The following is a 23,258-nucleotide window of genomic DNA, read 5'->3' on the forward strand; positions in this document are numbered from 1 at the left end:
AATTTGGTCCATAATATCCTTGCTTCCATATGAATTTATAAGCCATGAGAAGCAGTGGATAATAAGAAAGCAAAGTTGGTGTTTGTATTGCCATGTGGAGGTGGTATGGTGTTACCTCAATGGGTTCTTGAGGAGCAAGGGCAGGATCCAGTGAAGGCTGTGGGTGTTTCCACTGTGGGCTCTGCCACTTCTGAATTTCAGGAACTGCCCTTCCTCGCCGTCCCGGTGCTGTAGGAGGTGCGCAGGCACTGCTCTTTTCTCCTTGGTGTGACTGGGGAAAATTCTCAAAACTAGCGTGCTCGTCAGAGAAGTCAGTCAATGGGGAATGCAAGAAGAAAAGTGTATTAATCCCTGTTTCTCTCTAGATCTTTGTTATTTTCATGAGGGTCTGACTATGGGACCTATTTAGATTTGAGGCTTTGAACCTTTTCTTGAAACAACATGCATATAGCAGTCCTCGTGGCTGCAGGAGGGAGTGCAGGTATCATGTCCCTCTTCTGAGGAATCAAGAAAATAAAGTGACTCCAGCTCTTAAAACCTCCCACTAACCACTGTTATGTGGTATAGACTACTGCTGCTATTCATAAAGTCACCTTTAAAAGATGCCACCAAAGGAGAAAGCAGTTTGAGATGGGACTCTTTCAGGGAAGAAAGGTGGCAGGTCTGTACGGATTTAGAATTAAGTAGATTCTTATGTACCTAAAGGTAATTAATTAGAATAGGATTTGTAGCCACAATTATTTTTTTGTATATGTTACTAGAAGGAAACAATCCAATAAGAGAGGTAAGAAACCTGAGGAGGAGAGGGAATATGATAGCTTCTGTATTGTCTGATGCTTTATAGTTACCTCTGTTTTCTAGTGTTGGCAGATGGTATATAGAAATTTAATACGAAACTGTAAAATTTTATCTAGCAATGGAATATGATCCATAAGTATTTAAAAATCTGCCAGTGAAGATCGGCCAAATTATGATGAGCTCTTGTTTTCAAAGATTTTTTTTTTCCCCTGTTTGTCTTTCACATGCATAAACTAAATCCTTGAGCACATTAGTTAGGATTTATACCTTCTTGTAATTGTTCTCAAAATCATGTGCATTTCCCCTGCTCCCATCTGAATTTTAAATTAACTTGCAGTAAGAAAAGCTTTTTCAATTTCTTTGGTTCTGTGAAAAGATATTTTAGAAATCTAGAAAGAAGAGATTCTTGCTTTTCTTGATTGTGGTGTCGTCTGCAGGAGATGAAACCTCTGGAGCATGCCAGAGATCCTCAGAGCTATTCTCTCTGTGCTTCCCATCGTGCATGCTTTCTGCAGTGCCCTCGCAGTTGCTGCAGGGATGAGGAGGAATGTTCTCATCCACTGAGCAGGAGGGAGGAAGAAGCTGGTTTCTCCCCTTGGGATGCTTTAGTACATCAGGTTAGCTGGCCTGAGTCCCTCTTGCAGCACCAAAGAGCAGCGTTGGGCCTGGTCTTACCTGGCAGAGCTCTTCATCTCACCACTCTTGCATCTTCATCGTGTGCTGATGCTTTTACTCAAGTGCAAAAGAAACCTTATCTTGACTTGGGCCATGTTGGCAGAAGTTTTGCGTAGCCTCTGCTTTTGGAGTTGTGAGGTTATACTGGCTCACCAAAGCAAGAACTTGGGAGCCTTGTAGCCCCACACCGGTATTGTTCATGATGAGGTTGTTTGGGGGAGTTAGAAAATCTACCCTGGTGGCAGCTGTCAGATGGGCATGCGAAGCTTTTAAACACTTCTGTTGAAGAACCAGCTGGGACTTTGAGCCATCTGCATGGAAAATGGAACTGAATGAATATGAACAGGGAAATGAACAGAAAAACTTTGTGAAGCTCAGTGGAGCAGTAGACAGAAAACATGGTCCTGTTCTGCACAGTTCTGGTGCCTCCATGCTTCACATTACAGGAGCGAAAGGAGTATTTTTCTATGAGTGTGTTGACATTGATGGAGCATCTGGGCTTCTCATGCAGCTGGCGTCAATGCCAGTGAATGAAGTGCTCCGGTCTTTCATTGGCAAATTTACATTTATAGGATTGAAATAGTGTCCCATCCCTTGTGGGATAAAGGAGGTCACCGGCTTCCTTTTGTTGCCCTGTTTCATAGAGCCACGCGCTGCACATATGGTCATTAGCAAGGTAATGTTATGGCAGCTACAGGTGTGTGTTGTTTGCTGGACGTGCTTTCCCTTGACTCTGCTGATGCATGGTAGCTGGAAGTCAGCGTGGCAGAGGGGGCCTATTGCTGCCTACTGCAGGTTGCACTCTGTGTGTAAAAAGAGCAAGCTTATCCACACGCTGAAGGGCGAAAGCTTTCTGCTCCGATGGAAGGGAAATTAATATAGTCTATTAGAGGACTGTGCAACCAAGGAGGCATAAGAGATTGCTTTTGCGCTCTGTCAACAAGTGAGCTGCTGGATTTTTTTTTGTATTGTGTGTGCAATTTGAATAATGAACAATAATGTCATATAAGCTACTGTTAAAAATTTATTGAGAGGCATGGGCGTTACTTTGGTCCTAACCATTTCACAATGAAAGCATTTCATATCTTAAATATTTGTACTGTTTGTAATTAAAATATGGGATAAAATGGAATTATTCACTGAAAGCAAGGTCAGTAATTGTGTGATGTGTGTTCTTAAGGCCTTAGAAAACACATTGAAAGGAGTTTGTCCCTCTGCAGAGAAAAAAAAGAATTAATCTTTACAGTTTTAAGAAACTTTGTGTCATCAAGGAGAAGACAAGCTGACTCTGGAATCTGGGATGCTTGAGTGTGTAGAGTTGTAGTTTTCTTGGGTTTCCCGAGGCATGCTTTTGAATGGTTAAGGAAGTTGGCTAGGTTTGCATTTTTCCGCTCCTGGTTCTCATATGCTCTTTCTCCTTCCCTGTTCTCTTATTTAGCAGCTTCTGTGGAATAGAGAAAATGTGATAATTTATAATTTTTCCAGTGCTTCGCATTTCCTGATCTTAATCAATCTCAGCAACCAGGGTAGGACTCTCTAGGATGAAGCTAGCTGAAGATGCATGGGGGAAATGGCTTTGGGACTGTAAAGCTTTTAGTGATGTTAGAAAGGGTAAGGAAAATGAAAATGCATTTTTTTGCATTTAGGATTTTTTTAACAGTTTGAATTAATCAGATTACATGGTGGGGAGTCTTACAGATAATAAAGGACAGGAAAAAGGAAGTTAGTGGATGGTGTCCTATCTTAAGATACAAGAGCACCAGAAAGCATTCTGCCAAATTTGCCTGTGATTAGGGATGAGACATGACTTTTGAATGTGACAATGACACAGCAAAGGTAGATACGGCAAGATGACTGGGGACGGAAGTGCAGGGCAGTATGGAAAGCTGTCACAGTGAAAGGAAGAAGAGCTATCTCTGTATCAGAGAGGACACACTGGAAATAATTTTGAATATTTTTCCCAGTGATAAGAACTAATAGTCTAGATTAACAAAAGATTTTGCAAAGTAGCAAAGATGGTATTGCATGTCTGATTAATATCTATTTACTCACTCAGGAATCTTACACAAATGGGGTAAGGTATACCAGGCTTCCCTTGCAGCTCATATTTGCTTGGAGTTTGTACAGCTCAAGATCATAAGGGGTGCAATTCTTACTCGGGGGAGTATTCCTCTGTGCATCTGGGAAGGGCTTGGGCACTTTAAGAATCTCCTTCATGATGTTTAAGAGCAAAAATATGAAAACTAGGGCATCTAGCATGACTCTCTAAGTAAAGGGCTTTAATTTGGGATCTGGGATTTATTTACTCACAACAGATACTCGTGGTCCATTCTATTTTGTATCTCCTTGCTAAGATTGGCCAAAGCACCTCTTTTCTGAATTTGGAAGTGGGGTAAGCCTATCTACACCATGATGTGGGATACTCTTCCAATGAGACTGAAAGGCAAATTTGTCCCATTATTTGTCTTTAAATGTTCTGCAATCACTTTACACTTTTGAAAATCCGTTCTCACTGACTTTCTGGAGGGCCATGTTGCTTGTTTGTATTTGATGTGGAGGATTGCTTCTGAGAGCAGATTTGTTTCAGTTGTGCTTTATGCTACCAGTAGATGGGTAGCAGCAACTAGAACTTCAGGGGACTAACAGCATTTCCATGGGATGTGTTTGATAAGTGGAATATTCAATACTGGTGGGAAACTAGTTGCTCTTCATGTTTTCTTTTCCTTTTTTTTTTTTTTTCTTTTTTTTTCTTTTTTTTTTTTTCTCTCCAAGAGTGAAGTGGTTGTGTTGTCCTCCCACCCATAGATACAGTATTCTACAAAGAAATGAGCTAAAATGTGTGCACTTTAAATTTTTAGTCATTCCAAGTATCTCTAATTGACATGATACCAGCAGTTGGTGAGACGATTAAAGACTTCCAGAATTATAGAAAAGAGGAGAGGCATTGTTCCATTTTTGTTCCCCACCCTGCAACAGTTCAAGACCAGTGCCAGAAGATGGTTACATATACCCAGGTATTTTAAATGAAATCCAAAGCTTATGACAATAAGTCAGTCCAAAAGACCTAAACTTCTAGTTTATCCTGTAGGGACGTAAAATAACTACATGCTCACACAGAAATCCTGCACAAGAAAGGCAGCTGATTGTTTTGGAGGGTTTTTTTTGCCAGTATGTGGCATGCAAAAGCCAGTTAGAATCATAAATCGTTAAGGTTGGAAAAGACCCTTAAGATCATCGAGTCCAACTGTTAACCTATCACTGCCAAGTCCACGATTAAGCCATGTCCTCAAGCACCACGTCCACCCGTCTTTTAAATACCTCCAGGGATGGAGACTCAACCACTTCCCTGGGCAGCCTGTTCCAATGCCTGACTACCCTTTTGGTGAAGAAGTTCCCCAGATCCTCCTTGCAACCCTTCTTGTAGAGGGGTGTCACATTTGCTAACTTCCAGTCATTTGGGACCGCCCCGGTTGACCAGGACTGCTGATACATGATGGAGAGTTGCTTGGCAAGCTCCTCTGCCAGCTCCTTCAGTATCCTCGGGTGGATCCTGTCTGGCCCCATGGACTTGTGAGCATTCAGGTAGACGAGGAGGTCGGTGACTGCCATCTCTTCAACAACTGGGGCTTCATTCTGCATCCTATCTCCATCTCCCAGCTCAGGGGCGTGAAAACCCTGAGGATGACCAGTCTGACTATTAAAGACTGAGGCAAAGAAGGCATTAAGTACCTCAGCCTGCTCCTGTGCCTTTAGGACTTCCTTCTTGAATAACATCCAGCCTTCCTGGATTCCTTTGCCCTTCAGGACTGCCTCCCAAGGGACTCTGTTAACCAGACTCCTAAACAATCCAAAGTCTGCCCTTCTAAAGCTCAGGGTAGCGGTTTTGCTGACCCCGTTCCTTACTTCTCCAAGAATTGAAAACTCTATCATTTCATGGTTGCTGAGCCCAAGACAGCCTCCGACCACCACATCACCCACTAGGTCTTCTCTGTTCATAAACAGCAGGTCCAGCAGGGCACCTCCCCTTGTTGGCTCGCTTACCAGCTGCATCAGGAAGTTATCTCCCACACACTCCCAAGAACCTCTGAGACTGCTTCCTCTCTGCTGTGTTGTATTTCCAGCAGATATCTGGTAAATTGAAGTCTCCCACAGGAACAAGGGCTAGAGATTGTGACACTTCAGCCAACTGCTTGTAGAATACTTTGTCTGTTTCCTTATCCTGGTTGGGTGGTCTGTAACAGACACCCACCAGGATATCTGCCTTATTAGCCTTCCCTCTGATCTTTACCCATAAGCACTCAACCTTATCATTACCTTCATTGAGTTCTAGACAGTCAAAACACTCTCTAACGTACAAGGCTACCCCACCACCTCTTCTTCCTTGCCTATCCCTTCTAAAGAGCGTGTAGCCATCCATTGCAGCACTCCAGTTGTGTGAGTCATCCCACCACGTTTCCGTGATGGCGACCACATCATAGTTTTCCTGCTGCACAATGGCTTCCAGCTCCTCCTGTTTATTGCCCATGCTGCGTGCATTGGTGTAAATGCACTTCAGTTGGGCTATTGATCTCTTCTCCAACACAGGCATGCCACCCCTAGGCTCATCCCTAGCAAGCCTGGTTTTATCCTCTTCCCCCTTTGAATCTAGTTTAAAGCTCTCTCAATGAGGCCTGCTACCTCCTGAGCCAGAATACTTTTCCCCCTTTGCGACAGGTGAACCGCATCTATCTCCAGCAGGCCTGGTGCCGTGTAAACTGCCCCATGATTGAAAAACCCCAAATTCCACCTCTGGCACCAGCCTCTGAGCCACGTGTTAATGAGATGGGTCTTCCTGTTCCTTTCCGTATGCCTACCGCCTACTGACGGGATGGAGGAAAACACTACATGCGCTCCTGATCCTTCAAGTTCTCTAAAGCCCCTTTTGATCGTCTGTGCCTCTATCAGCTACCTCATCACTGCCAACCTGAACAACCAATAGTGGCTAATAATTGGACGATTTTACTAGCCCTAGGGATCTTCCTAGTAATGTCTCTTATCCTTGCCCCAGCGGCGCAGCAGACTTCCCTATGGGATGGGGCCGGTCCAGTTCATACAAGAAGTAAGGAGAAATGGGAAAAACATAGATTTATCTAGCCCATCCTTTCTCAGTACAAAGATGTTCTCTCTACTATTCTTCTGGATTTTTGGTAGTCCAGTTTCAAATAATTTAACAATGGTGTCTCTCGTGCTTCCCTTGGGTAGGAAATTGTGAGAAGTTCCTTGATATTTAGTAGTCTTGTCTTTTTCAGTCTCTGCCTCGAGGTTCAAGAGACCCATCTTGTGCTATTTTTGTAGCTGATTGTATATGTTTGTATCACAATATTTTGACTTGGTAGCTGCTGTGTATTTAATCCTAGTATGTTTCTTCAAATCAGTAATGTTACATTACCAAAACTAATGCAACTTGTGAATTACTGTACATAATATCCGTATTTGGCATATTCATAGCATTTCATTTTTATTATTGCAGTCTTTACCGAGTGCAATATTTATCAGAGTTTATAAGGAATAAGCTTTGCTAATGCTATTAAATCACTCAAGTGTGCTAAATTATGGCACCAGAGCAGGTGCTATTGTCTCCAGCTCTTTTGGAAAGAAAGGAAAAACCCTTAAACAATCCTGGACATTTCTACCTAAAGGAAACAATCCTTTATATTAATATAAAAAGATTGGTTTGTACTCAGTCAAGGGAATTCTTGGCAGTCGGTTTAAACTTACATGTATATATAGCACGCTGGAGCCTGCTAAGTACCTCTGTTTTCTTTATGGATGGAGCTTTGGTGCCAAGAGGTCTGCACCACATACAAGCGTAGATATGTTTCTATCTGATGGATTGTCCCATAGTGAACCACATTGTATACAGGATGTTCAAACACGTATTGATTATGTGGTTCTGTAGTTTACAGCAGAATCATAACCTGATGCTTTTAAGTACATATATGCAATCAATCTTCATGTGAAGGAGCTCAGTACAGAAGAAGTATTTTATGCTATACATTAGATGTTAGATTAAATGACATTAGATTAAATGTATGTTATACATTTTTTTAACCTCATCACCATAGCATTATTGTGAACCTATACAGTTCTTATAAGCATCATCTCTGTGCTGACTATGGACTGTAAATGTATAATGAAGTTCTTAGTGTGTATAATGCTATTCAGGTTTTAGTACCAGGTCTTGTGGTCAGCTACAAGGGAAAACCTCATGTAACACAGATGCAAATTTTTTATAGGGCTACATTTACGTTTGTTACATATCTGTAAAACTTTCCTTCAACATTGCATTACAGAATAAGAAACTTGTACTTGAGGGGGGAAATTAGCATGTTGATTAAATTTTAGTCCATCACGCAAATAAAATTGAAATATATATGCTTATGACTACCTTGCTTCTGGTACTATAATGCCAGCTTCCAACTGATTATTTGCAAAATATAGACAATTTGACTCAACTACCAATTCTAAATGTGGAAGTGAATACAAAATTTGTCAAGACTGACTTATGTTAGCAATTTTTGAAAGTGATTATGTTAGCTTACAATGCCTAGCTGTATAAAAGATGAATTAGGCTGATAGTATTTATTTGTAAGTTGGGACAGGAGTACTTAAATGATTCTTCTGGAGCAGCTTTCATGTTCAGAAGCTTTATTCCAATCTTTTGGATCTATGACAATTACAGAAATTGAAAATAAGACTATTTGGTGATAATATGGTGATCATGCTATTTACCCAAACAGTTGTGTCTGCATTCACTCTTTAACTCACATTTTCCAGTCATTCAAATTCCTTTTCCTCTCATTCATTGTTAGCGGAATTTATATGTTGACTCTGTGTTTTTATCCTTCATTATACAGGGTTTTAAAAAAATGTTGCTCTGCTGTCACACAACCATGTCGGTACTCAATAACTATATTAGCTGTTGCTGCAGTGTGTGTGGTGGCTGTCTTACAGCACGGAAAAAGAGCATGCTTGAAACTAAGTTTTTATTTGTCTGAAATTCAAAAGAATACTGTACAATAGTATTTAGAAAACTCCGCAAGCAGCTGGGTTTTAGCCTGTAGATCCATTTGGCCAGTAATGTGTGCAGAAAAGATCTGGAGCAGATAAACATTTGTAGAGACACATGTAGAGAGAATGGCCCGAGCTCGATTCCCAAACCTTTAGTGGAAGACCATCGTTGTGTCCTCCACCACTGTGTTATAAAACTTGCTGCACACTGCTGTTGTGACCCTGCGGTGATGGTTCTCTGAGTCCCACAGGGCAAATATAAAAGCCTGCATCTAGAACTGGTCTATTAAGTAAAGGCGTAAAAGTCACTGCATGTGATGTTTCATGCCGTAATGACTGTGTATGTGTACATGCACAAGAATGCCCATTAACCATACGGACTCTTAATTACTTTTCACCATTACTTCAGGAAACTCAAATTTGCATTTAAGAAATGTTTGATTTAAAAATAATTTTCCTAGCTGTATACAGCCAAATTTGCTATAATATCTTGGGTTCCCTCACATGACTAAATTTATTAATGTATTTCTAGGCTGTGCAAATAGTATTTTTTCTTTCTACAGTGTCATTAACTTTGTCTTCTTGCCATGATGCTGTCTTGACATATCTTCTTCAATTATTAGTTGTTACAATGACCAGTAACAGTATCAGTGACTGAAGATTGTGTAGCAAATGTATTAAGTTCCATTACTGTCTCATGTTTCTTTTTCTTTGCATTTTCCTACCTATAACTTACATAGTTAAGGAAAAAACAACCGTAAGGCTAATAATAACTGGCTGATTTTGTTTCCTAGTTTCATTTTTCATTACCTAAGTTATCTGATATAGGTCACAGGGTTATGTTTCTAAAATAGACATTTGAAATTTAAATGTGGATCTGTCTCTATAACAATTATATATATATTTTAAATCTAAGTCTGGATTATTTGAAGCAACTATAGCATTCATGCTTTCAATCTTGTAAAAAGACAGTGTGTGTAAATCATCTTCTCTAGGTGGTGCGCATGAGGGTCTCCAGCACTTGGGTCCTTATGGCAATATCCCAAACATCGTGGCTGAGCTGACAGGAGATAACGTACCAAAGGATTTCAGTGAAGATCAAGGATACCCTGACCCTCCAAATCCCTGCCCTATTGGAAAAACAGGTAATTCTGCTGTAGCCTTCGCACCTCTGTCTTCACTGTAACATCTTTCAGGCTTTCAGCGCTGTACTAGGCAGTACAACACTTGATCAACAGTGGGTGTTTTCTTTCGTTCTCTACCCCAGGAGCAGAACTGTTGAGCAATCAGCTGGTTTAGACGAGATTTTTGTTTCTAATATGTGCACCTTCTGTATTGCTATATGACTGCTAGAGAAGGTCAGGTGGAAGAAATCATCTTGACCTCGGAGTAGAAGATAGTGAGATCTATGATAGCATCTTGTTCCTCAGGGAGTTCATTTTTAGGCTGGCCCCTGAAAAAAAGTTATCATTCTGTACAGATGAGATTTACCCTTATTTTAGAGACTTTCATTGTGCCAAGAGGAATGAAACTGTCTGCCCTGATCTCCAACCCAGACCATGAGTCAATATTTAAGATACCTTGGCTCCAGTCCATGTGGCTTTATAGCTCACTGAGGGTGCATCTGTGCCAAGAAATGGAGAACTACTTGGACACACCCCAACGCGCTGCACGCAGGCTCGCTCTGGCAGAGGAGCAGTGCAGCCTCAGAGTGCCAGAGCAGCATGGTACCTGAGACAGCCGGTACGTCCCTCAGCTTGCAGCTGCGCATATACCAAGCAATGAGGGTGGCTAGGGCTGAAGGATCTCTAAAGCAGCACTGCATGTGCATGATATAGACATACCCTGAGGGAATTGATCTTTTTCCTGTTATTTGAGCCAAGGAATGACTTCCAGTACTGAACGTAGTAGTAAAACACCCATTGGCTGACTTGGGAGCTGGAACTGGGAATGAGCACTCTATTTTTCTCTCATTTTTTATTTGTGAGCTAAGAGGTCCTTTCAAAATCTTTTCTGTTTAGTTGTCTTTTATGTTATTTGGATAATGCAAAACAGTTGTCTGTATTCTTATTTAAAAATGTTCTAACTAGCTTTGAATTGATCAAGAAATAAATATTTGTCATGAAAAGTTTTGCAAACTGTTTTTACATTTCATTCAAAAATATGACAAAATTTTGAATAGTCCTCTCTTACCGTTTTCTATTACAGCCCATTTGCTGCTGATGCCTGCATCTCTTCTGAAATAATACCTAATCTTCCATTTTGTTCAATATAGCTATTGTCTGACAGGTTTTAAATGATGGGTTAAGGTTTTCTCACACACAGACTTTCTATCTTCTGTGCTTGCCCATTAGACCTCTGTTAGTGATTACATAAATAAATGAAAAACTTGGCATCCAGAGAAATGCCTTTGAAAATCTCTTCAATTTTTCTTTCTTAGATGAAATAAAAGTTGTTAGCTAAGCTGATACAGTCAGATCTGAACACAGGGGGAATTCTTAGGGAAGTGCTGCCTGCTCAGATAAATGGCTCTGTCGTAGGTACGCTGTGAGTGAAGGATTAGAGGATATCTACTAGGATTAGAGTAAAATGTTTTTCAGAGCCTTAAATGGAAATTCAAGTGGTGACTGCATTATGCATACAAATTACCAGAGGCCTTCCTCAATCAGGTCTGTGGATTTGCTTAATGGAAAACAATTTTTCCAGTCACTGTCTACATATGCACATTCCACAGCAGGAATACATAAGCCTGGAGCACTTGAGCTTGAAGATTTTTGGATTAGCAGTTGCAGAGGGCACACATATGTCCAGCTACCCTTTGTGCTTTCGAACAAAAGACACGGATGCTCTGAGTTCTACCACATTTCTGTTGTCACCTGCTTCTCTCTTGAGATGACCCTGTCCCTGCTGAGACTGAAATAATTTTTAAGTGCTTGTAGTTAACTTTAATGGTTTCTGAGTTACTTAGCCAGTATGGTTAGTTTTCCCGTTTCCTATTGGCAACTTTATTTTTCCCCATTCTAAGGAGAAAACAGAGAAAGCTGGATCCGTTGGACTTAGAATTAACCTCCTCAGGTCATTGAATCAACTCATTTTTAAGTCAAGTCTTTACTGTTTCCCACATCTAAAGGAAAAAGATAATCCATCTGCAAATCTTTTTACATGATGATCACACGAGGACAGAAGGGGAAGTCTACAGGTGTGTCCTCTGGAGTGCCTGTGTTCTGGCAGATGCAGCTGCTTGGATGCCCAGCATCATGCCCTGGGTGGAAGGATCTCCTTGGGTGTGTCTGAGAGAGGAACTTGGACTGCAAACTTCCCATGCTGACAAAGCAGAGGGAGCTTCAGGGGACTCTCTCCAAAGAGCTACTCTGGCCTCAAGCTGCTGAATCTTTGTTTAATCTAAAGATGACTTATTTTGGTAAAAAGTCCATAAGCTGGTTTTTAAAAGGGTATTATCCTTGATGTGACACTGTCTGCAAAACTATCCATTGTGATTAAAGGAGGTTTCTGGACCCATCAGATTAGTTCCCAATCTGCAGAAATGTCTTCAGCATAAAACTTCTGCCACATTGCATTTTTATGAGATCTTATGATGCTGTTGTGGTTTAACCCCAGCTGGCAACTAGGCACCACACAGCCGCTCACTCACTACCCCCCGGTGGGATGGAGGAGAGAATCAGAAGAGTAGAAGTGAGAAAACTCGTGGGTTGAGATAAAGGCAGTTTAATAGGTAAAGCATAAGCCACGCACGCAAGCAAAGCAAAACAAGGAATTAATTCACTACTTGCCATTGGCAGGCAGGTGTTCAGCCATCTCCAGGAAAGAGGGCTCCATCACGCATAACTGTTACTTGGGAAGACAAACACCATCACTCTGAACGTCTCCTCCTTCCTTCTTCTTCCCCCAGCTTTATATGCTGAGCATGACGTCGTATGGTGTGGAATAGCCCTTTGGTCAGTTGGGGTCAGCTGTCCCAGCTCTGTCCCCTCCCAACTTCTTGTGCACCCCCAGCCTGCGCGCTGGTGGGGTGGGGTGAGAAGCAGAAAAGGCCTTGACTCTGTGTCAGCACTGCTCAGCAACAACAAAAACATCCCTGTGTTATCAACACTGTTTTCAGCACAAATCCCAAACATAGCCCCATACTAGCTCCTGTGAAGAAAATTAACACTATCCCAGCCAAAACCAGCACAGATGTGTAAATGATTTTCAGCCATTTTGAACAAAGTGGGAAACCAGAAATGGAGTTCCATGAAGAGCTACTCAGTGAAGGAAATTCTGTCTTTGCTCACAGCATTGTTTTACCATGTGCTTCAAAAGTATTGCCTACACAATTTCTACAACTTCTTGTGGGCATTTAAAAATGAAAAGAGGATCCCTTCTGAATCAGAATAACATGCAGTTCTATGTAAAATCAAACTCAATCACTAATTTAAAAGAAAAACAAAAAGGAGGGGGAGAGCTTGGAAAATAAATGTGTTTAGTTTTGAAGTTTTCTTAAGCTGTGTTTTTTTTAAAAAAAAGCAAATTAAATATATCCTGACAAACTCCTTTCAAAAGAAAAAAATACCTGATATTTTCCAGTCATCCAGTTCTTTAAATGTTTTGTTGTTTTTTTTTTTTTAATTGCATAATTGCACTTAAGAAGTTTGCTGATTAGTGTGGCGCATATTGTGTTTCAAAGCTACTAAGCTCTCAGTGCTTTCTAACATACTTTTGCAGTTGATGATGGGTGTCTAGAAAACACCCCAGACACAGCTGAGTTCAGCAGGGAATACCAGCTGCACCAACACCTTTTTGATCCAGAGCATGACTATCCCAACATGGGCAAGTGGGTGAGTACGTGCTTCTTGCTTATTTTTGTTGCATGTGAAACTGGGTATTGTCTGCTGCGTGGGATACTATGAAACCATAAGGAGAATATTGTGCTTATTGCTGGAAAAATTAACACCCTAGGGGAAACTTCTCAAAAAGGTGAACTTGCCCTTAAAAATACAGAAATAATGCCTGTGATTGATGAAAAGCCCATAAAAATACAAAGTAGAAATCCTTGTCTTATTACCTGTCCCAAAGCATGACAGCTATGTATGTATTTGATAAATTCAACAAACTACATTTCAAACTATAGCGAACACATAACCAAAATTAGTGCAGATTTTAGCACAAGATTTCAAAACATAACAGGGCCCTAATCTGAAAGATTATCCAGGTTCAGTGGAGTGCAGCAGTGCCTAAACACCTTAAAAAATCTAGGTCCAGACAACTTGCTCTAAGGAATCCTCTCTGGCTTAAGGATTTTGGTGGACTTAATGCTATTCATGTTGTGCATTATATTATATAGAAAATATATTTTACACATCGCGTATAATAAATACAGTGAGCTACGCTAAGGGCAAAAATCTTGCTCTGAGCGTACAAGGACTTTAATAATTCCAGACAGACTATTTCTGCAGGCTAGAGGCTCCAAAGAGAGCTCTGCCGCTTAATCTTAGATTACATCAGTTAAATGTCCAATCCCAAATCCATCTTCAGGCGCCAGGAAAACAATAACAATGATCATAATTTATGCTTCTAGAGCAAATCATGAAATCTCATTTTACATTGTTATAACACTTTACTTAAGATTGCCCTAAACCAGTGCTCTGTAAGTATATATCGATAAATGGACATGTTTGGCAGCCTCTTCTCCTGTAATTGTGAGACAATGATTCATCATTCATAATGAAACCAGTGTAAGATTTATAGGCTTAATTACTTATGTGAGTGCTAAATTTCTAGAGAGAATCATGCCAAAAATCCAAATTTTGGAAACTCTTGTTGCATTCTAAGTAATTACCATCAAAGGTTTTCATTTTAAAAACACCAGATGGTGAACTTTCTTATTTATGCCAGATAATGCTGTTAGTTTTCTTATTATTCATAAGTAATTTACTTTCATAATACCATTTTGAAGACTATAAAAGCACTTCTGTAAATCTTTGGCCTATAGCAATATTTCAGAATCAAGCATACGTACTGCGTTGTCATCAGCAACATATATATTAATAAATGGTAGGTAATCATTAGTAAATACTGGCCTTTTTTCATTTCTCCATCCATCACTACTAATTCAGGGGAAAAAACTGCTCATGCATGGATCAAAACAGACTGTTAGGTACTAAACAGTAATCATATCTAGCTGCAGCATAGCCAACTCCAGATCTTTTTAATTAGAGATGAAACAGCTGGTAATGTGCATGAGCAAATGTTCTGCCGAGATCCAGGAGGATTGCCCCGATTGCCTCCTCATTGTATATTACTACACGTTAAAAAGATAAATACAACAGTATCTGGTTTTATGGCTGGTTTTGTTATTTTTATCTCTCTGGAAAAATAAGAGCAGAAAAGCACTCTAAAAATTAGCTGTTTGAGACTTTATAAAGGAGAGATAAAGTAGATCAGATCCTTTAGGTCATTTACTGTCATCTGGATTAGGTTGTAAATGACCGACACAGCCAACTGCGGGCTGCCCAGCGGGTAACTGTGTGCATCCTCATCCTCCCACCGCCCCCAGCCACCAAAATCCCCCCTGCCCGCCAGCAGCCCATTCCTGCTTGTCCCATGGAAGAGCCGGGGACCAAATGTCCCTGGAGCTGTAGCGGCTGTGTATTTACAGACTGCATTTTCACGATCTCCTGCGTGCTGTGAAGGCGCTAGGCTGTCACCACTGTCTGAGGCCCTCGGAGTTAGTGTGTCTCCTGGACCCGTGTGAGCTGGCGCGTGCTCGCGGCTCTCGGGGGAGCTTCTCCCCTGCCTTTTCCTGCCACAGAGGCAGTGTTACAGTTCCCACTGACTTGTCCGTTCAAGGAGCCAGCGTGCATTCTTTAGCGTAACCACAGTAAAACCCAAATTACATTAGCAGGTCAGAAAAAAAAAGACCTGCTTGTTCATGAATAATGGGAAAGAAACAGGTTGATTGGTTTGTTTTGGTGACAGACTCTTATGCTTGCAAAGCTGTGGGACCTCTGCAGTACCCTGTGAACAGTAGACACATTTTATAAGGGTAAAACAAACCTAGAAGCTGTCTCATACAGCAAAGTGTATGATTCTGTGTAGATGCTAAATATTATGTGTAAATACTGCTGATACATATGAAGATATGAATATATATTGGGTTAGGAGAGGGAAGAAAGAGGAAGAATTTTCCTGTCTTTGGGACAACTCTCCATGTATCAATATGCTGACACGTGGGAAGTCTCAGGAACAGGCTCTGTTTATAGGGCAAGATACAGAGCTTATACTCTTCTCCTCAGCCGCAAAGACTCTTTTTCTTCTCTTTATATGTGGAAAATGTAGAGGGGACAGTGGGAGTAGCAAGATGAGGGACTTCTGGAGGTTTCTACCCTAGTGTGCAACTATAGTTTCTATGATTTCTGGCCACAGAGGTTTTGGAGTTTTTTTCCCCTCAGTTCAGACTTTCCTTGCAGGAGACAGGTACCTTCCGTTTGAGTCTGCCTTTTCTGCATCTTGCAACTTGACTCTTTAGATGGTCTGAAGAAGTGCTGTCGGCATCCAGAAAGACTTGCACAAAGACAGTTTCCAACACACAATTTACAATACAAATCTAAAACCCACTTACATGTAAGTTGTATGTTTATGGAAACCCAAAGTGTTAACCACTACCATGTGTAGGGATTAAAAAGAGGAGGGAAGTTCAGCTGTGTTTTCTGACACCAGTATCGGTACAAATGGAAAACTAAAAGCAACTATGTATTTCAGCAACACTTCTTTTTACTGAAGCAGTGGATAATATTTCACTCTGAGGGTAGAAATAACCCCAGTTTTGCTTATCAGCTACAGTGGAAGGATCCAAGGCAGCACAAAGAAAGGCAAATGGGAAGCAGGGATAAAAATATTTGGCTCCTTGTTAAAGAAGTGCCATCTCTGGCTTCCTCATTTCAATGAAATCCTGAAGCTAGTCACTCATAAATTTTGTTTTATTCCAACTTCAGTTATAGTGAGCAACGTTAAGTGCATCATTCTTTGCCAACTGACATTTTTAAATATCTGGATGGCACTGGTGATTATTAGGATGGGTTATGATAGGTTTGGTACTTCTGTTCAATTTCAGGCAGTAAATACAGATCGTTTAATTCAGTGTCATGTGTTTAGTGTAATAGAAATTGTCATGTTCGATATTTCTGATAAGACTGTGAACTGACCGAAAAAAAAGCCCTCCTGAAAGGGTGCAACCTTGCTAATGCAATTTTCCTTTTCAGTTTTGCTTAATAATTATGCAGGTCCAGATTACAGAGCTGCTGATTTTTACTGACTTAAATTTCAGTGAAGACTGAAAGATCTAAGGGCAAATCTCTCTGGTATTAGTTAGTTGGTTATAAGCATTTTAACTAATGAGCTTTTTCCACCCAAATCCCAACCTGTAGTACCCTAATCCAAGTAGCTGGGAGGGTGCAAAGGAAGCTCCAGGAGTGAGGTGAAAGTAGCAATTCACGTGCAGCATGTCTCCAGACGAGGTGTATCTTTAACTGGAGAAACTCTGTGTCTTCATTCCTACTGAGTCCTAGGTGAGGGATGAGAATGGTGAGTGCTTCACGGACAAATTTTGGTGGCTGATGAGCTCAGGCCCTTACGCAGTGGAACATATTTTCACGATCGCTATTAGTGTACACGCACACTCTTAGCTTATGCTCCATAACCTCATTTGCTTTGTACTCCACATAGTGCTTAAGTAGTAGTTACAGTCTTAAAACATTCCCAAACAGACTAAACAAAATACTGTCTTCCTGAGCAGGAACAGTTCAATTGTAAGGAATATTCCTGAGTGACAGAAATGTTAGCTCCAGTAGTCATGAAATTCTTTTTATTTCAGAAACACTATTTTTCCTCTCATGAAAAGTATAAGGTCAAATAGCTTACAAAGACAGGCTTCGGCGGTGATTTGTTTCCTAAAGAGAATAATTTATGCATCCATGGGTTTCTTTAAAATGTTAAATTTAAGTTTTCCCAAAGTGAGTTTGCATAAGTGACTAGCCAAGAATGTCTCCCTTGGCCAACTTCATCTCTGTTCCCTTTTGGCACAGCTCGGACAAAATAACTGAGGTTGGGCAAGAGATAGGCCTTGTGAATTTGGGGTTTAATGAACATGAGAAGTACAAAACAGACAATTTTGGCAGATTTCATTGTAACACTTGAAAATGTTTGTTTTTTCTCATATCAAGGCTGCAGAGAGGGTAGAAGTGTTTGGTGAATTTGTCTCGTGCTAGAATTACACTTTCTATTTATGTAATCAACATTAGGTCAGTTGTTTATAGCAGAATTAATGGCCTTGTTTATACAGTGTTCTGCTTTTATACATGTAATTCTTCTCTCCTTCCATTTTCAGGTTAGAGTTTGGTTTTGTTTTTCTTCATAATACACAATTGAAACAAAATGTGTTGAGCATGTGTGTGTTATTCCAGACTTTATTAGAACTCACTACTTGTATGAAATACAACAATATGTGGATACACTTATGTAAACTATGGTCAGAGGGGTTTTTTTTGTGTTGTGTTTTTTTTTTTTTTTCTTTTCTCATCATCATAACTTTCTCTTCTGCCAAGATGTTTTTGGCAGTTTTTAAAAGGTTCGCCATTAAAAATGTTATAGACCAAATGGTTTTTAGAAACTTTATTGAGGGCACTACTTAAACAAAGCAAGAGTTGGCGCTGAACTCCTTTCAGCAGAACTTTGCACTGTGAAGTGTTGATATCTGGAAGGGAATAAGCAAAGACAACAAAACAGTAGGAATGACGCCGATTGCCGGTTTTAAAAGGAATTAGAAAATCCCTTGTAAAGGAAATATTTTTTGCTCCTGTTCTTGTGTTACCTCAAATATATAGAAAGATGTATCAGAGGCAGGATTCCTGCTTCCTCTCCCTCCCACTCTTATTTTTCTTTTTTTCCTTTTGTCTTGTTTTTTTTTTTAAATATATATTTATACTATGTATCACATGATGGGGAATATCCAGTCTATATCGTTATACCAGCATGTACTTGAAGCACTTATTGCCCGAACAGGGACGATAATGTAGTGCAACATAGTGCAAAATTACTGCCTTTTTAATTGTTGATAAGACTGACTGCTCCTGAAGAACTGCAAGATGTTAGCAGGAATATCCAAACATGTATTTGTGGTTTAGCTTTCCTGTAAAACTGCACACCGCTCTAAACTTGCTAATGTTTAACAGCAAATGTAGTATTTTAAAAGAAGGGTATAATGACTTTGATGGCTGCATTTTTTTTCCCCTTCCAGAGCAAGAATTTACTCCTTGAGAAGATTAATAGTGGTCCAAAAAGAAGAAAGAGGGTAACTATCAGAATATTTTATAGCCCCTGTATCATCTAGAGAGCTAATAAGAACTAAAATCATGCTGTTGAAATGAAGAGTTAGTCTAATGCATCTGCATTGTACCTTAGATAATGCATAAAGTCAGGGAATCTCTGTGATAAACTAGTACAGCAGGCTTCAGGACTGTCCACCAAGTACAAGATGTATTTCTCTAAATAGCCTGTTGCTTTCAGAAGGTGCACTTATTTAAATGTCTTTAAAATGGAATTTTAAAGTTTCCTACTAAAAATATTGGTAAAATTAATTACCACTACCAATGCATGTGAATACGGTTTTGGGTGTAAATGACAGAAGAACTGGTCCTTTGGCTCGAGTAATTTGATTCAGTTACATACTTAGATTTACCACAGAATAAACTCCTGTCTCTGTGTCCCACTTGCTTGAAAGACAAAGATGAATGGGTTCTCATCTTTCTGCCCCTGAAATAAGGAAGGCAATCCATATATCACAGAGAACCTCTGCACAGTCCACCTCACTATCTTCTCTCTTTTTTTGGTAGGATCAGCCTTTCTTTTATCAAAAAAACACTTTAAGACAGAGTTGAAGTCTTCAGCTTTGCTGCTGGTAACTTTTTTTTTTTACAAGAAGAAAAAGTCTAGCTGTCTGCCAGAAAGCAGCTTTTCAAAATATGACAGCACAGTTTATATTGTAAATGAAGTAAATTTGGTTTAAAATAACTGAAGCATAAGTGAAGATTGATTATTTATTTATTTATTTATTTATTTAACTCTCAAACCTAAAGTCTTTGCTAGAAAGGAAGAAGATGAGTTGATTTCTTATCCATTCACACATCACTGGTAATAAACACTGTTCAACCATAATGATCTATCTTGAGCTTGATATCTCCCTCCTGCTTCCATTTGATTTTTGAGTTTGTTAGCAGAAAAGCGAGTCAGGCACCTGATATTAACTCTAAAGTAAATAGAATCTACTCTAGAAATAGTTATGTGGAATATTTATTCATAGCTAGACCAGCATGTTTAAGTAGGATTAGTGCAATATATACATGAGAAAAAAAGAAAAAAGTAAATAGATTTTCTGTCTGCGTGCTGACTGATGTAATCTGATACAAAAGGAATAATGGCTGGAGAGACATGACAGCCACGTGGCTGGGGGTGGCCCAGAATTTTGGAGTTGAAGCTTCAGTTTCTTGCTTTGCAGCAGATCTATTTTCTTAGCACAGGCATGTCACTTCCTGGTAAATTCATTATCATTTAAAGTATTTTATTGTTTTGAGAGTAATACTGTAATGATTGCTAATGCTTTAATGAACAATTCAGAATTTTCACTTTATCAACAGAAGGGTAACCTAGAGCTATCAGCAGTAGAGTGTATTTTTCCAGAAACCAAAAAGCCCACTGGATTCCCTTCCTGCCTTCTGCAGTCCCTGCCATTGCTCCGTGCCCTTCTGCACAGACAGAGAGTTTAGGGAGGACAGCTTCTGGCAACAGACTGGTCTTTTTGGGTCAGAATGTCCCAATTTTAGCTTAATGCAAGTCCTATTTGGAGAATTGGGTTGTCCATGGAGAGTCACTCTGGTGTGCTAATCGAAGCTATAGTGTAACAGTCACAGAGGCACTACTGGAGTCTACAAAATTACATATTCTAAATATATGTTTATATTCATAGATTTATATGTATGCATATAAACACACATGCAAGCATACATACACACAATCGTATATATCCCAAAGGTTTGTATTTACCATTTGCTATCGTGTTATTTTTTTGCAGCCTTTGCGGTGCAAGACAAGGAAGCTTCCAGTGACCTCTAATTTAACCAGCAGTTCTCTCCTTTTTTTAATTTCTATGCATGAGCATAGCTCTGTCCCGAATCTAATATCCCGAACATGACAGGAGTCATGTAATCAGTTCTGTAATCACTGAGTCACGTTGCTGTGGGCTCTGAGCTGTGCACAAAGGTACTTGGGAACCGCATTACTTTGAATTCAGCACAGCTGTATAGGATTAAACATTTTTTTAGTTAAATTAGCCAAAAATTTTGCATTATATTTTGTGTTTTCTTTTGTCAGTTGAGAAGGATTCAAATTTTTATGTATTCTCATTCTCTTCTACTTTATTTCAAAAAGTAGCAAGCAAGTACCATTCCCAAAAAAAGACCAATTAATCTTCCTAAGAATCGTCAAATAATTCCTAGAAGTTTATGCAACAGCCGAATTTCACTAAATTAACATTAAACAGAACTTCTTGAAACACACACAAACAAATCATTTACATGTGTCTTATTTTTAACAATTTAAAGCATTAAATTAGTGTTAGTTTTATTTTCAAAGATTTTTCCACATTCGTTTCTGGTTCTTAATATTTTTATGTTTTCACTTGCAGCAGGCAAAGCACTGAAAAAAACAATGGAAAAAAGCAAAAGGGCTGCTCTACACTATGATTAAGTATTAATGATAGTGTCTACAAATCTAGAGAAACCCAAGGGCTTAAACTCGAAGACAGACAAACCCCAAATCTTTTCCAGAGATTTGACAAATACTTGGGATATTTGAAAATAAATATTTCATGACTATTTTAAAAGCTTTGTTTTTGCGTAGTTTTGAACTCCTACATTTTGGTGAAAGAAGCACAGAAATATCTCAAGAAAAGTAATGTCTATGATACTGATTTCTATCAGCCTGACAAGAATCAGGAGATACTGGAAAATTTGCATTCCTCCAAAGTTTGTCCTTAGGCAAACAGTTTTTATTGGCATCAAAAACCGGCACACTAGAATTTTTGTCTGTATCTGTGAAGGAGAAAGTATATACTTGAATTTTATTTACACTGACACTGTAATAGGCCAGAAAGTGGGTGTAAATAATATTTAAGTTAATTCTGGAGCTCCACTAAACTGTTTGATACTTGCAAATACAGTAAATACATTTTATTCCATGGGTATAGGTAAAATTCAAGCATAGGCTTTCTACATTACTACGATCTCCAAACAGTTTTGAGACAGGATCTGTTCATCTTCAGTCTCACGTTGTGCTGCTTACATGACACAAAGTGAAGTTAAACCCTCTCTGGGGATCTTCTTTCCAGCATTCCCTTGTTCTGGCAGTGGTAGGAGAGCCATTTTCTATGCCAAACCTTGCTTGGCTCTGCTTCTGTGCCAGCAGTTTTTCATCTCAGCATCAAGAGAGGAAGCGAGGAGGGGTTTCCTGGAGAGAAGATGGGCTGAAGAAGAGGCTTTGGTCAAAAATGGTATCGTGGTATCTAAGTTGTCTCCCAGCATAAGGTCCATCAGCGGCTAGTGATTTAAGCCAAAGCTTACCTGTACTTCTCTAACAAGTTCTGTCCTGCCTCAAGAATTAGGGAGTTAGATCTGCTGCTGCTTCTCTGCTGAGCTGAGGAAAGGAGGAGTGGAGCAAAAAGAGAGTGTTTAATTCAGACTGTCCTATATTCTTGATAGTCCTCCTTCACTTGTATTCTTTTTAGTGGATTGGATTAAATTCTTGCACACAAAAAAATCAGAAAACAAAACATTGATTGACTTTTCAACTTACTTCCTGGGAGCAATTTTTTTTTTTTTTTTCCAGTCTGCAAGTATTTGATAGATAAGAAATATATAAATATACCCACTAATCCTAGTTACCTTTGATATGTTTCCCTGTTTCTAATAAGTATAAATAATTTTCAACTCTTTCAGAGCGTGAACCCCTATCTGCAAGGACAGCGACTGGATAATGTTGTAGCAAAGAAGTCTGTTCCACATTTTTCAGATGAAGACAAGGGTACTGAATAAGTACAATAAAAATGAATGATGAAAACTCATGCCATCCTCTGCTAGATCGTAATATTGCTTATATATAATCATCTATTAAAATCCTTGTGAATGGCAGCATGTTTATTATTTATATAATTGTAGATGAAAAACAGCTGTATTTATAACAGTATGTTCTCCTAGATAACAAAAATATGGTTCTGCTTTTTGTTAAGTTATGGTAAAAGGACATTTCTGTTGCTTTTATTTTAGTCATGGAGCAAACTTTAAAAATGTTAGTCATTTTAATAGCTAACGTGAGGTAAATGGTCTTAATGAGCAGCTTGTAAATAGGAAGATGTAAAAAAATGCCCGGTCTGACTCCAACATTTAATCTTAAATGTTACTATGTTTGACACATCAAAATTATAGTTTTATGTTTTGTTCACAAATATTGTTACTTAGCAAAGACAAAGTATTTATTTTACCCAGAGAATTTTGGCTTTTGGTCCATTCTAATAAACATTTAAGCAATCTACAAGGTTTGCAAAGTGACATTTTCCAAAATATTTCAGAGGCTCATTTGTCTCCGTTATTGCTGTGCAAATTTAAAAATTAAAGAACTGCTTTTTGACTCTA

General features: G+C 39.4%; 1 protein-coding gene across 2 annotated transcripts in view; it reads left to right on the top strand.

The window, feature by feature from the left end:
* Positions 1 to 22,661, top strand: part of LOC309593430 (neuroendocrine protein 7B2) — a gene marked incomplete at both ends in the record, with an annotated part of 31,078 nt that extends 8,417 nt beyond the window's left edge. For both annotated transcript variants that reach the window (XM_082317965.1, XM_082317966.1), the window contains 4 exons: positions 9,519 to 9,668; positions 13,246 to 13,358; positions 18,815 to 18,868; positions 22,566 to 22,661. In XM_082317965.1, the coding sequence (XP_082174091.1) occupies positions 9,519 to 9,668; positions 13,246 to 13,358; positions 18,815 to 18,868; positions 22,566 to 22,661 (413 nt within the window). The remainder of the gene's footprint in view (positions 1 to 9,518; positions 9,669 to 13,245; positions 13,359 to 18,814; positions 18,869 to 22,565) is intronic.
* Between the last annotated feature and the right edge of the window lie 597 nt (positions 22,662 to 23,258).

The sequence above is a fragment of the Platalea leucorodia genome, assembly GCF_965183815.1.
Source record: "Platalea leucorodia genome assembly, chromosome: 7".
NCBI classification, from domain to species: Eukaryota; Metazoa; Chordata; class Aves; order Pelecaniformes; family Threskiornithidae; genus Platalea; species Platalea leucorodia.